We start from the raw sequence: 16,295 nt of genomic DNA, 5'->3' as shown, positions 1-16,295 counted from the left end.
AGAAAAAAATGTTGCATTCATCCCATTTTTATTAAAGAACCTGTTTGCTATGCAATTAGCAGACTGTAAGGAACTTGTGATATAGAATTAATGGGTTTATTTGAAATTAATTCTGGATATTCGTTTTTAAGAATCTGATATAATTACTTGGCTTGGAAAATGTGGATTTACAGTACATGCATTCTTTGTGAGGTGCAATCCTTGTGGGGTCAAATGGGGTCAAAAAATTACGTAATCAATCCTTGACTGTCTCTAGGGAAACTAAAGACAGATGTTTAATTCATCTGAAATTATTTGCAGTCTCTTGAAGTCTCTTCTAAAAATGGTATTTTCTGAGTAAGCATAGTTTATTTTGGGGCCATATGCAAACACAATCACAGTATGACTTTTTCTTTTTTTTAAAGACTGAACTCTGTGTGATATTTCATCTGTATCTTGCACAGCACATAGTACCAAAAAAAATATTCCCAAAATCCACACAAAGCTAACAAATTGTGATCTTGCTGATAAAGCTTTAAATGGATTGCTTTGATTATTGAGATGTTCTAATAATGATTAATGTTGTGATAAGTTGGAATCAAAGCTACCAAAAACATGAATGTGCAGATTTTCTTTAAAAGAATAAATTATAGCCAAAGGGAATAATATAAAACATGTCATAAGACATATTTGTCCTTCTATTACAAGATATTGTTTAGAATTACAATCCACTCCTAGTCTAATATATTTAGTACTTCAGTTGCTTCATTTTTTACTTTAATCTTTACTTTTTTCATTTTTTTTTATTTTAAAGTGAATCATATCTGCTCTCTAATGTAAGAACTTCTATTATTATTTTGGGAAGATTACTAAATGTGACTTACATTACGCTTCAGAGAACATATTTACACAATTTCCTGTAAATGTGTTAAACACAAACTCATTTTAACTTCCATTTTTTTTAAAAAAAATTGATTTATATGCCGCCCTTCTCCGGAGACTCAGGGCGGCTTACAATGTGCTAAGCAATAGCCTTCATCCTTTTTGCATATTTTTATACAAAGTCAGCTTATTGCCCCCACAACTGGGTCCTCAATTTACCTACCTTAGAAAGGATGGAAGGCTGAGTCAACCTTGAGCCTGGCGAGATTCGAACCTGCAGTAATTGCAGGCAGCTGGTCTTAATAACAGGGTGCTTTAGATCACTGTACTACCAAGGCTCCTTATATACAGTACATGAGCTAGTAGGTTTGCTGCAGTTTTCAGTGTATGTTAATTTATTCAGAAAGCTCAGATTGCCCAAGGATCTGCTGATACAGTTCTATAGAGGAATTACTGAGTCTGTCATTTGTACCTCAATAACTGTCTGGTTTGACCAGCAACCAAACAGGTACAGACTTCAATGGATAGTTAGGACTGCAGAAAAAACAACTGCAATAAGCTTACCTTCCACTGACGATCTATATACTGCAGGAACTAGAAAGAGGGCTGAGAAAATATCTATAGATTGCTCACATCCTGGACATAAACTGTTTCAACTTCTCCCCCCAGGACGCCCCTTTAGGGCATTGCATGCCAAAACAACTAGACACAAAGGTAGTTTTTCCACCGTGCCATCACTCTGCTGAACACTTAATTCCCACAGCACTGTCTTGGGCCTAAAGATATCTTTTTCATATTCTCATCATTCTCATATTCTCATTTCTCATTTTTTCTCATTTTGTCATCTTTCCTACTACCTTCTCCTATCGGTATTTTATGATTATCACTTGCTGTTTGGATCTTATGATTAATGATTGTAACTGTGCTTTATGATCTATGACTTATCACTTTTGTTGTTTGTATGTACACTGAGAGCTTATGCACCAGAGACAAATTTCTTGTGTGTCCAATCACACTTGGCCAATAAAGAATAAAGCATTCAATTGTGAAGGTAAAGATTGTAAGCTTGGAGTTGGTAGTAAAGATTAACTAAAAGAAAATGAGGCTGATCTTGTCTAAATATTACCATTTCTTGTATTAGCTCAAATTGATATTTCTTAGATATTCTGGTTTATAACTTATTATATTTCTCTCTCTCCCTCCCTCCCTCCCTCCCTCCCTCCTCTGCTATTTATTATATTTATGTCCTAGCTTTTCCCCTCAGGTATTTGGATCCAAATGAGTGGAGACCCAAATTTGGTTCTTTAATTATTGCAGTTGACTGCCATTTTATATATTGTGTACTTTCTTTTTTTTTTTTTTTTAATTTGATTTATATGCCGCCCTTCTCCGGAGACTCAGGGCGGCTTACAGTGCGTTAAGCAATAGCCTTCATACTTTTGTATATTTATACAAAGTCAGCTTATTGCCCCCACAAACTGGGTCCTCATTTAACCTACCTTAGAAAGGATGGAAGGCTGAGTCAACCTTGAGCCTTGGAGAGATTCGAACCAGCAGTAAATTGCAGGCAGCTGTGTTAATAACAGGGTGCTTTAAACCACTGTAGTACCAAGGCTCTTTAATGTTATATAGTATTTTTTTTGTTGGCATTTGCTGCACAAAGTCACATTGTTTGAGTAAAGCAGTCCTTTAAATGGATCAAATAAATAAGTATTGTCTTTTATTCAGCAGCACGAAGGGGAGTACATAGAGATCTTTCTTCCTGTATTTTGCCATAAGAATGACCTTTTGTCAAAGGTTGGGCTACATGAGAGTGATTGGTTAAAAATCATTCAATAAATTTATGTGGTGAAGAATATGCTAGATGGATCTCTCCCAATTTTAGTGGAAGTGGATCCTATTAACTTCTATAATTCTGAACAAATATATGATATTCAGAATCCTTATAAATTCAGTCATACAACTAATTGTTGACTGATTAGAGATAAACAAAGATAGTTTTATTCCTGCTTGTAACAATTATCAAGAGGCATTAGAAGCCCACAGACACAAAAAATAACACTGGTTAATTATCCAGAATAATTTAAAATAATTCTGCACTACAGCAGCTATATCTCTAATGACAACAAGATATTACTGAAGTATACAATTCTTCTGATTAATTGGTTTGAATTAATAGTATAATGAAATACCATTGTTATAAGAGTGATTTTAAATGAATCATTCTTTAAATTTTTATTGACCTTTAAATCCATGTTTTAGAGAAAAGCTGAATTTCAACCAGTTTTTATTAATGCTGGATGCTGCCATGCTTTTAATCACTGGTAACTATAAAATCTTGTTGTTCATATAAAAACATTGGACATTAGAAAACATACTTTTCTTCTCTATCTTTCTTTTTATTTTTTTTTTAATTTGCTATGAAAACCATTGCCAGAAGCCATCTAACACAAGAACTGCCCTCATCACCAGATGGAGATAAGAGTACTTGGAGCTATTACGAAGGCTGGAAATAATTTGTACCTTATAGTTTTTCACTGCCCAAAGGCAATGCAATATTCAAGTGACAAAAAATAAACAATAAAACAGAAATATTTTTCTTCATTAACAAACCAGATGGCTTCTTATGCATGAGTTAGGCACTCACAGCAACCATTTAACAACCTTTTCCCAGTTTGATTGCAAGATATGTTGTGATGGATTAAAACTTGGAATGAGAATTTCAGCAACTATTGCACATACTACAATGTTCATTATAACAGGCATGCAGATCAATTCTCTCTCTTTCACACACACACTCACTCACTAAAATTCTCTTTCCTGCAACTTGAACTGAGTGAAACAGTCCATCAAAGAGCAACGATTTTCGAACCAAAGTACCACACACCTTACAAAATGTGTCCAAAAACTGGGACCCACAAATCCTGGGGAATTGAAATTTTGCACATTTTATAAAATATTTTATGACATAAAATTAGCATAAAACAGTTTGTGATGTAAAACAAAATGTCATAAAATTGTTCCTCTGCTAATATTTGACTGTGTTATATAGTTCACCATGGGCCATTTTCAAGGCAATATATTAGAAAGCAGTATATTCTACCATTGTTGAAGGCAATGAGGAATCTGGTAAGGAAATATCTCTGAAAGGATGACTCAACAGAAAGGCTAACTAAATATATTATTAACTGGATGTTAATATTTACAAAAAGCTGTTGTTACAATGATTATTGGAAAGGTAGAATATTTTACATTTCTAAGTATCACTGTCACACATCTGTTCTCCAGTTCTAAACTATTTTGTACAAGATTATTATATACACAGTTTATTTTATTACATAATCATTTAAATATTCTAGATTCCACAGTGAGATCACATTTTAGGAACTTACTTGTGTGGTACTTTATCCATATTTCAGATATATATTTCAAATTATCTTTTCATACCAAATCTGACCAGCTTTTAAAAAACTATATAGAGTTTTGACTTTTTAAAAAATTGTTAAAGATTTGTTGAATATTTTCTGATCAGTTGCACTACAACAATCCTACTAGGAAACTACTGTTTCTATCTTTTAAAAAAAGTGGGAGGACACTAGTTATGACATTGCATATTGAAAGAGTATCCATATAAACAATAGGCAAATGCATTTCTTACTTTGTGAAGACCATTAACATGGATTAAACACCTTTCTTTAGGGCAGAGGTTTCCAAACTTGGCCATTTTAAGACTTGTGGACTTCAACTCCCAGTATTCTCAACCAGCATAACTGGTCCCTGCTTTAAAGCATCAAAGCTGTCAGATTTCACCTCAACACACCTAAATTCATATCTCTCAACTGTTTCAGAATTGACTTATTTGGCTCTAAGGCATGCATTGGCTAAACTAGCTAAACATGTTACCAGAGACAAAGAAGCCCATTAGACAAAGATTGGCATGCTACAGAGTACAAAAATCAGATTATGTATGGACTCTTCCCCAAAAAGGCTGCTGAAGGTAAGGAGCTTTTTTCTTTCTTGCCAACAATCGGCTGTTTTTGCTGCCAAAGCTGATTTTCTGGCAGTGCTGTTCTCTGGATTTGTATGGGAGTACCTAGGAATGACCCAAGATGGCTTTTGGACTGCCATGGACCCACCTGGGAAAGGGAGTCTTGAAGATCCTAAGTCCCTCTGGGAGTGGTTGGAAACTCATTGGGCAAATCGATCTTCCTGTCAGCAGTTTTGTTTTCTAAGCAAGACTGGGTTTTAAGTTTAACTTTTTGAATTTGTTGTTTTACTTTGCTTATTGTCTTTAAAAGTTGACCAGCTGTTTGAATGCAGATTTATTTCAACCTTCTGCTGCACTCTAGCTATTTTGTTCTTTTTCTTTCCCTTCAATTTCTGTTGTTGATTTGAATAACCTTCATTCTCTCCATAAGAAAACATGGTGTGTTTCTGAATGGTTGCAGTCCTTCAATTTGATTTAGATTATTATTGGATTCTCACTATAGGATTTTTGTAATTATTTTGTATATGAAAAATATTTGGAATTTATTTCTTTTGAATTTTTCTTTTAATCTTGGATTGGAATATCCAGAAAATAATATTTTCTGTTTCCTTCTGCTTCAGTGTTCTTTGTTCCCTGATCAAATTTCAGAGTAGCAATCTATCAGATTACAGACAAGCAATTGTGGCTGAAATCTAAGAAAATACTTTTTGGTAGCATGCAACTTTTAGCTGAAAGGTTTTTTTAAAAAAGCTGATGAGATAATAATGGCCATAGAAAATATTCAGAGGCACATAGTTTTGGAAAAGTTAGATTCACAAAAGGACTCTGATATGAAAGTTGCAGACCAAAAAGATATGGACTCCACAGCTGGAGAACTAACTGAGCCAATGTTATGCATTTCTTTGAAGTTCAAGCCTGCATTTCTTTACAATACTAGAAGCCTGACTGAATGGGGAAGTGACAAATTTTTCTTTCCCATGAGGACTGAAGGAAATTAGAGAATCAATTTATTACACCTAACTGGAAATCACTTCTATATAGCCTTTGTTCGGAAGATAGACCCACTGTGGAGACAATTATATTTAATTGAACAACAATCCATAAGATATGGCATTAAGAAAAAAACATGGACATTTGATCCAGGACGAATTACTCTTAATTTTTGGGATGATCTGGGATAGATAAAATGCTCTGGCAAATTTTCTATGAGTGGATTATAATAACAGTTTGTTAACAGAGAGTTTTGAAACCTTAACCTTGTCTTTTTTATTATTATTGTTCTTCCTGTTAACTATTTTGTCATTAATGTACCATATAGAAGACAGATCAATAAATTGCAAATAGATTTACCAGTTTAGCAATATTCAGCAATTTCTGAAGGATTATAGGTTTCCCACTGTCCATTTAAATGTTGTTTGACAGTACATAGAGTAGGCAGCCAACTTTCTCCCAGATTAATTAAACCACTTCACAATCCCTGCTCATGCTGACTGGAATGATGAAATGTGTAGATCAGTGCATCTGACAAAGCATTGCAGCAGGCTATTCTAGACTGTAGGATCTGTTTTATGCTAGTAGATTGGACTGGAGTCCTGATGATAGAGGGAACCTTCTATGCATTCAAAACTGGAATATGGCGGCATATTTTCTTCCTGTCCTAGAAATCCCATATTTATCATATAAACTTGCAAACATCTGTTTCTCAGGACCAATCCTCCCCTTCAATACAATTCAAACCATTCAAATTTTGATCGATTTGCAAAAACAAATTTTTTTTATCCTTCCCCTTCCCATCAAGTAAACATGTCAGCAAACATTTCTCAGCAGGGATGGGATTGTTTTCATGATTTTAGGCTTAGTTCACAAAGAAATGTTATTTGTCCATGAATAATGTATAATTCATTCTAAGTGGCAACAAACTCTGTTTTGCTGCTTAGAAAGTGTACTATTTCTTATTTTCAGGGAAGCACATGAGTGTAGGCAGAAGAAATGATATTCCTGCCAAGAGGACAAAGGGAAATTTATTTTGATTCATGACACAGTGCCTTATTTCTGGATCAATATAAATCTAATAATTTTTTGTTGTTGCTCTTTTGAGTCTTTTTTCAGTAAAAGTGCAATCAAATATACTTCCACTAATAATGCCCCCCTATTTCCTAAATCTAAAACAGTATCAAAACTAAGTTACAAAAAGGACTTTTCTAAAATTCCAGCAGTTATGTAACTGAGAGTTACATAAAGTAAAGCTACTGTATCTATTGACAAACAACCATGTGTCTGAATGCCACATAGAGATAAATAATGCAGCATCTCAGACATACGAATAGAAATTTGACCTGAGAAAAAGACTGGCCAAAATTAGAAGAATCATTTAGCATCAACAATGACTGTTTTAAGAACAGTCTTAAAAAAATACAGAATAAGTCTCCAACCATATGGAAGAGAATATACCATTTTATGGACATAGAACAACACATGGATGATTTCAACCATTAAAAAAAATTCAAATAAAATGAAAACAGGAAACTCTGAAATAAATTGCATCCTTAATGCTATGAAATGAGCCCAGATATTCACCAAGCAACTGCTAGACTGATGCATTTACTACTTGATTCATGCACTTTCATCTCTTTCTAGTTTCATGCCACAACCAGGGTTTTTTTTTTTTTTGTATGAAATGCAGGAAGATTATGACTTACCTCTTTCTACAATAAATTCTATGTGTGCATGACAAATCCAAACATGCAAAATGTTTAATACCCCAGTTCAGAGATACTTCAGGGACAAAATCCAATTATGAGTTATATGCCACAATAAATAGGATTCAGCATTTTACAGAGCAATTTATAATTCATAAAAACAACAAAATGTACCTGTCAGATAGAACCCGGAGAGCAGATTTCTGTGCTGCCTGCTGGAAAGAAGGGCAGAGATGTTTATTTTATACAACTTTTAAAATATGAGCTCAATCAAAACATAAAAAATATGTCACCCACATTCTTGTCACGTATCCAAATTTTATAGGATTTATAAGTAATGCTATAACCATATGGCTATTTTCCAGCTATTGTACACCATGTAATAGCAGTTTGTTAGGTTAACGCCATTGAAATATTAAAGAACTTACACAGACATTTAAATATGAAAAATATATTTGGAAGTTTTTGTTTTTTTAAATGAGAAAAAAATTTCCTCCCTTTGCACCATTGCTTCAGCAATTATTCACTCAGCAAACTGTTCAAGGATGGCAACAAGGATCCTAAGGCACAGCTGTGATTAGTTGCCAATTTTAACTTGGCAAATTTTAACAGGGCTACCTGCAGATGAGTGAATGATCCATTGATAATTACCTTATGGCTATGTAGTACCTTATTGGCTAATGAAGGAAACACATTAGCACAGAAGTCTTTTGCAGGGGGTAAGAAACTTCCCAAAAAATAACAGAAGATTCAGATTTAATCAGATGATTAACTTTCCATTTCATTGCTGATCTTTTGTGGACCTACTTTCTAGCTTCACTTGTATGTCCTCCAAAGTACGCCAGATAGGAAATACGACCTGATGAGCTAATTCTATTTATTGTAAGGCTATGTTAACAGAATCTTAAAATTCTGAAAGTACAAATTTCTTTTTACAGCCTGATCAATTATGGTGGGTCCTTCTTAAGTTTCTTTCTCTAACTGTTAAGCAACTACAGGCTCCTCCCTCTCTTGTCTGATTATTTCCTAGGCAGCATCTCTTCACCTTGTCCCTCAAGATTATTCCAACATACTGTTATATCACTTTATTACCTGCAGATATCTATAAAGTAGGAGTTCTTAAACAATGGATCAGGATTCCAGGGAGGAAAACCAATTGGGTACCAGGTGTCACAATTTCTTATTAATCAGACATGCAAATTAAGTGGGACCAATATCAAAACTCACTGTTTTGATATGTTTCTTGTTTTGTCTGATTAAGCCTGCATCCGGCATAGCATACCAGAATTTCAGAATTCCCAATGATATGCATTTGAAAATGTAATTATGAAAATAAAGGACACTAACTGTAATGAAATCATTAATTTTATTAAGGAGGTGAGGATGGGTTTCATGCAAACTTATCATTTTAGGTGGTGACATTACCATAACATTTGAAACCCCCTGCCCTAGTGGCAATTTCCTTGGCTATAATACTGAGTCTGGTTTTGACTTCATCCATTCTGGAATGTATCATTTCAATTTATAATAAAGAGTTTTTATTAAAAAGTGTACTATCAAAAAGACATTAAGTGTCAGACTTCAAAAACCAAGAAAGACATGCTGAAGTTCTTCTAAGCAGTTTCCTTTATTGTTTCTCACCTATAGACAGAACACTTGCCAAACCAAAGCAGACTGTTTTCACCATTAAATATATATTCTGAGAACTCTTAGAAAGGAGCTGTCTTAACTCTCTTCCTTCCACACAAAGTCTCTACATTTCTCTGTCTTTTGCTCCTTTAGAATGCACTCTCTCCCTCATGGGAATCTGGATTACATTCTATCACATCATGTTACTGTACTTGACCTATTGTCAACACTTTGTAACGCATTGATTGATGTAGCTGATCTTTAATATTTTTGTTATATTTTATTGTATACAAGGAACTTGGAATGGTACATAAAGATAAAGGTTTCCCTGTCAGTCATGTCTAGGGCATGGTGCTCATCTCCATTTCTTGGCCAAGGGAGCCAACATTATCCAAAGACAATTTCCATGGTCATGTGGCCAGCAGGGTTATATGCCAAAGGTGCATAGTCCCATCTTATTTTATAGTGGCCTGTAGACTCTTTGAGAGTTTCAGAGATGAGCATCTTCATCTAACATTCACTTTTGTAACATAAATCATATACACAATGTAAATAGCTTGAGGATATAGGGTGCAGCCAGCTTCCTCAAATTCAGGTTGGATGGCAGAAATTCAAATTCTATGATTGAAGAAATTCAAGAAACTGATATATCTGAAAGAGAAGTATACTATAAGTATACCTCCTGTTAAGTAGCATTTATTTTTTCTGAGATTTAATTTCTATTCTGTTATTTTCTATCTTTCACCTGAAATAACAGACTCTCTCTAAAATATAGATAAGATATATTTTTGAAACATTCAATTCCAAAATTAGAGATAAGTCAGTCTATTTGTCTATGGAGATTTTCAAGTCATCCAGGTCATGGTTTCCATCTCTGACTGGATATGGGGAATGGAAGGATTTATATACCTTGAAGACAGCTATTCATTTGCATTCTTTTAAAGAGTCATTGAGACCATTTGGACATTTATCTGGGACCTCAGGGTCACTGGCACTACTTAGGTGACCCTGAGGACTCAAATAAACTTCCATTCCCCACCATCCAGTCAGAGCTGAAGGTGTTTCTTGGATGAGAAGTGAAATGTCTTCAAAGAATTACTGTTGTGGCCTGTTGGCCGTCGGCTTCTCCAGCAGCCAAATCAGAGGAGGAGGAGGTGGCATGGGAGTCAGGGTCAGCATCAAGGCAACCTGAGAGCTCCAAGGGTGAAGAGGGAAAGGAGCTGGCAGAGAGAGAGAGACAGAGGCAGAGCCTGGGCCGTCCGTCAGCCCTCAGATAGTCAACAGCTCCCAGGTCTGGAGGTGGCTGATGAGGTGCCTGACGTGTGGATGTCCAGAAGGCAGAGGAGAGGAGAGCAGTGGAAATCTGTGGGCAGATCCTTTGGAAGGAAGAGCCACTGATGCTAGCAAAGCCCCACCCTAGCTCTGGGGATAAAAGGCAGGGGGCAGAGATGAATAGAAGTGGCAGGCAACTATTTATCTTCCATCCGGATGGACTTGTTAGTCTGTAGTGAAAGAGAAACATTTTGCTGGGGGTGCTGGTGCTCCTAATAAAGGAATCCTTGAGTTAACTTCAGAGGGTTTGTTGTGTTTGGAGAGCTGGATCAGAATAATTACAAGAAATCCAGTTGCCTCCTGAAAAAGCACCTTTGGGATGGTCAGCCATTTTAGTTCCACATGCCTGCATAGATCTATTTTAGTTCCACAGACATTTATCTATTTTAAAAACACAAACATGAAATGCAAGTATGGAAGGCATTTAAATTTTAATTATAATGTTCACTTTTTATTTTAAACTGATGTGCACCTTTTTCAGAATGACAGTTGTGCTTGGCTTTTGAAGGGGAGGAAAGAAGAAGCACTCTAAAAATAGCACATGAAGTAAAAAAAAAACCTTTTATTTACAGATAGTCCTTGACTTATGACTACAATTGAGCCCAAAATTTCTATTGCTAAATGTGACATTTGTTAAGTGAATTTTGCCACATTTTATGACCTCTTTTTGCCAAAGATGTTAAGTGAATCACTGCAGTTGTTAAGTTAGTGACATGGTTGTTAAATTAATCTTATTTCCCATTGATTTTTCTTGTCGCAAGGTTGCAAAAAGTGATCTCATGACTCTGGGATACTGCAACAGTCATAAATATGAGTCAGTTGTCAAGCATCTAAATTCTGAAGGATAACATTACCACTGGAAAAGTGGATCAGGTTGTTTTGCTTAAAAAGGCAATTCAAACAAAGCCTCATTCATTTAAAATGAATTTTGCTATTTGCCATGCTGTTTTACCTCTTATCCTCCTGTTATAATTTTTTTTAATCCTGCTTTCTGAGAACTATTCAAAATTATATTAAGGTATAAAGTCTTTGATTTAGCTCAACTAGCATTACCTTGGAGGAAATCTTATGTTTATTTGAAAGATGATCACATATACTGTACATGATACAATGTCCATTTTATAATTGGTATCATTAATTATTCTTGACTGACACAAGAATTGATTGTCAACCTTGTTTTCTAAGCTCCTTTAAAAAGTGATCTCACTTAAGGAAAGAAAACATCCTTTCAAAAGGTGAAATAAAAGATAAGAAATATTGTTTCAGACATGACATCACAATTGCTGATAGATTATTATATGACATCATGGTAAAATTATCTGTAAATCAATGTATACCCAAGCATTACAAGTGTTAATTATTTCTTTCACAATACTAAATAATTTGACTATAATTTGTGCAATTAATTTGTATTTCCTATCATTCTGATAGCTTCACTGAAACAAATACCATATTTTTTGGAGTGTAAGACGTACTGGAGTATAAGACGCACTGGAGTATAAGACGCACTGGAATATAAGATGCACCTTAGTTTTTGGGGAGGAAAATTTTGCCTACCAGGTATTCATTTGGCTAGTCCTTAGCCTGGTCAGCTTCAGCACATTAGTTCACTCGCTGGTTTTGAGGTTGGGGCTGGTATGGGCTAAAAAACAGCTTCTAAAGCACAACTGATCGTTGGTTAGAGCAGCAATTAGAAAAGCAGGCAAAGGGGAAGATTGCTTAGCTGGCGTTGGGGCTGAAAAACAGCTTCAAAAGCACAGCTGATTGTCGGAGGGAGCTCCAGTGACTAAAGCAGGCAAAGCATGGAAGAGGTAAGAGAAGACAGCAGCTGTTCTGGGTAGCCATTTTGGGCTCTGCACGTCGTGTTTTCAGCCTCCAAATGCGTCGCATTTTTGGACTGCGATGTGCTTTGGTGATCCCCGCAGACTTGATTGGCTCTCAAACGGAGCGTTTGGAGGCTGAAAACGCGACGTGCGGAGCCCAAAAACACAAGCCACTGTCAGTGGCAATCTCTGCAGTCAGGAAGAGGATGCGCAAAGGCCGAAGGGTGGGGGCTGGTGGGTGGGTGGGATTACATTTGGAGTATAAGATGTACTCAAATTTTCAGCCTCTTTTAGGAGGGAAAAAGTGTGTCTTATACTCCGAAAAATATGGTATATTCAGTATCTGTTTTGCTTCTTTTCCTTGCTTTTCCGAGCAATGTCTCTACAGGGAGAGGCGGAATTAGAAGGAGAACATTCTGTGCAGATTGATTATCCAGTCATGGAAGAATAGGAGATCTTTCCTTGCACTGCTGTTTCTTTATTTTCTCTTTCCTACCTGCCACTTGCCTCAGGAGCCCAAACAGAATAAACTTACTAAACAAGAGCTGTTTATGTACCAGTATGGTACATAAAGAAATTCACAAGCTTGTGAAATTTACATGTTATCCTCTCCTCTTGTCTTTATATTGGCATCCCCTTCTCACTACATAAGTGCTTATTTGGCATAATTTATGATAAGCAGAGAATGCTCAATGTCATTACTGCAGAATATGCACTTGACCTTCTCTCAATTATGCACATTCAAATCAAGCCTCTTTGTGTTATACACACAGTGCTACAGAGCTTATATCTGCACTATTTCTTTGGGGCCATGCAATAGCCACAGAAGAAAGCTTTTAAAAGTAATGAGCATCTGCTGCAAAGGGCAGTGGCTGCTGAGATCATTAAATGTGATCATTAAACTTCGTCTTCTATTAAAATCTTGTTAACCAATTTTAGATGCGCTATAGCTAAGGCTCTGTTAATGAAAGCTGTCACAGCTAATCTGGCTTGCAATGTTGAGATTTTAAATGTTTCACCTTGGGAGTTTATCAGATAATTCGCCCTTAGGGTAGGCTAACCCACAGGTAAGGAGGTCACTTTTATGTGGCTTGCTAGATTTCTCCTCAACATCTATTCAAAGAGGGCATAATGATATTAGTTTAATACCCAGTGTTTCTGATGCATTTATAAAGCCTGGAAATGTTATGACTTAAAGTATGTTTAGAGTGTGATTTGACATTGAATTACTATGTTTTTATGTTATAAAAGCAGGGTGTCTGTGTATAATATGAACAGGATCAGAATGCTGGAACATGCAGAATAGGATTTAAACTATTTCCTCCAACAATTGCCTCCCCCCAAATAATTGGTTTGAAGCTGCCATATTGCAATAGCCACACTCATGTATCAAAATATTGGCATCAGGAGGAAATTTTATTTGGGCACATCATATAAAGGGAAACAAACCAGTTCCTTTACTAGAGTTATATTTCTTACCAGGAGTCCAAATCTACAGCTATTATTTAAGTTAAAAACAAAGAAGTAAATTGAAGATAATTCTGTGTATTATTTAGGCTATATTCTGAATATGTATTAAGGGAAACAGGTTTGGAAGAAGATACTTTTTAAAACTGGAGGAAGAAACATCAATTGCCCGCATTAAACTTATGATGCAAGTCTGACAGTCAAAAATGCAAAAGACCTGCAAGCTGTAGTCATAAAAGTCAAGGAGTCCAGTGAAAAAATAGAACTAAAATATAAAGAGACCAAACTAATGATAACAGGTACAAGAAGCCAGTTTAGAATGGGCAGTGAAGATACTAAAGACAGAAAGATATGGATGGATAGGTGAATGACAGTTTCCTTTTACTGATTCTAAATACCTCTTGATCAGAGTGAAGCAACTTGAACTTCTCCATGTTTTGGAACTCTCAACCTGTCTTTCATTTTGGAAAGAAACATGGATGACACAGGAATGGTCCAGATGTTCTGAAGGAAGATAACTTACCATTTACTGTATCTAAATACATTCTACTTTTACCCCAGCAATTTAATGTTATGCTTGTCCCCATCATTTTTTCCTGCTTCTACCTACAGTACTTTCTTCTTGCTTGACTGTCTGATTTCCATGTACTTTTCTATCATCGGTGTCTTCACATTGTCTTTTATGAGAACAACAGTTTATTGAAACTGTTGCTATTATCAGTTTTATGCCACATGAAATTATGCAGGAAAAGTGGTTTGTTTTATCTTGTAAATGACAGTGCAACATTAATTGCACTTAGGAATTGCATCTTTGGTAACAGCTGTGATTTACCATCTCTACTTCTTTTTAGATCTTGATATCGGTAAATGGGATAACATTTCATTTATAATGCATGCCTGATTAGTTATAGACATATATAGAGCTCTATCAGATGGCTGCCTAGTTCCTATCACAGTTACTAACCTGCTGTTTTCTGTGTATAGATGATTTGTCCTACATTTTTTTTAATGGTGAGATGAAAACAGATGAATATGTCAGGCATGAAAGACTAGGTCCACATAGGGAGGTTCAATTTCATTGATTTATTACTAAAAGCCTATGCACAAGAATCTTCTCACAGGTCAGCAAGTGGTTAATGTTAGATAAGGGTCAATGGCAGTCAAGTTCATTTGTGACTAGGTAATGATTCTAGGCTGATTATTCTTTTCATCACCACCACCCTTGGCTCTGCCAATTCTCTTACAGAATGCATAGAAAGCAAAGATTTAATTTTATTTTTTTTTAAAAAAATCCTCCAACTTATTTCTTTCCAAACACTGGCCTGTAATTCCTACCATCAACAAGTCAATATGCTGGTTGAGAAATTATGGAAGCTATATTTCATAGGCCAGGGGTATCAAACTGGCAGCCCACAGCCAGATGCGTATACATGTAAATCATGCCCATTCCAGCTCCGTGAAGAGAAAAAACGTCATGATATGTCGCGTGACAACAATGTGATAAGGTGAATTTGATACCCATGTCATAGGCATTTCAAACAAGCCACAATCATGTCAAAATAATGGCCTCTGCATCATGACTTGATAGCACAAATGACATCAAATGCAAGTACATAACTTGCATCATTTATAGTACATACTGTTTTCTTTAAATATTTTTTTTTTAAAAGACAGACAAACATTTAATACATCAATCCTCCCTTCCCTGTGATGCCTCAGTGTTATCTTCTAGGCTTCTTTTCCATCTTCCATAAGTTTCTTCTATCTTCATATTCATCCAAACCATTCTAACATTTCATTTCTAAATCAATATTATAATCATCATTTGTACACAATTATAGTATCAATCATTTATATCTCCTTTCCAACCAACTATAAAAATAATTCCATGTTTTAAAATATTCTGATTCCTCCGTATCTTTAATCATCAAAGTTAATCTATTCATTTCTGCACAGTCTAAATTTTTTTTTATTACTTCTTCTTCCAAAGGTATTTTCTCTGATTTCCAATTTTGAGCATACACAATTCTTGCAGCTGTTATTACATGTATTATCAAATATACATTTTCCTTACTATTTTTTTCTGGAAAGATACCCAGTAGGAACAACTCTGGTTTAAATTCAATACGTTGTTGTATCATTTTTTCCAGCCAGATTTTAATCTTGTACCAATAATTGTTTGCTTCGGGACAAGTCCACCACATATGGTAATAATAATGTCAAAATAATGTCTGCATCATGACTTGATAACACAAATGACATCTAACGCAAGTACATAACTTGCATCATTTATAGTACATACTGTTGTGATGATGCACATGCTCTTATTTGTTTCTTCTGCCCTTTCCCCCAATAATTGCTCATATATATTCTAATATACTGCATCGTCTTTTAAGATTTTGAATAGTTCAGCTGGAATACTGTCACTTCCACTAGCTTTGTTGTTGCTCAGACTTCCAAAGGCCCATTTGACTTCACACTCCAGGATGTCTGGCT

General features: G+C 35.4%; 1 protein-coding gene across 1 annotated transcript in view; it reads right to left on the bottom strand.

Annotated features, from left to right (window-relative positions):
- Positions 1–16,295, bottom strand: part of AFF3 (ALF transcription elongation factor 3) — a 240,121-nt gene that overhangs the window by 52,676 nt on the left and 171,150 nt on the right. The window contains exon 9 of the mRNA XM_070944314.1: positions 7,723–7,763. Within this exon, the coding sequence (XP_070800415.1) occupies positions 7,723–7,763 (41 nt within the window). The remainder of the gene's footprint in view (positions 1–7,722; positions 7,764–16,295) is intronic.

The sequence above is a fragment of the Pituophis catenifer genome, unplaced genomic scaffold (assembly GCF_029215685.1).
Source record: "Pituophis catenifer annectens isolate HBS135680 unplaced genomic scaffold, rPitCat1.0.hap2 SCAF_4, whole genome shotgun sequence".
NCBI lineage: Eukaryota > Metazoa > Chordata > Lepidosauria > Squamata > Colubridae > Pituophis > Pituophis catenifer.
This window is presented reverse-complemented; position numbering and strand designations above follow the sequence as displayed.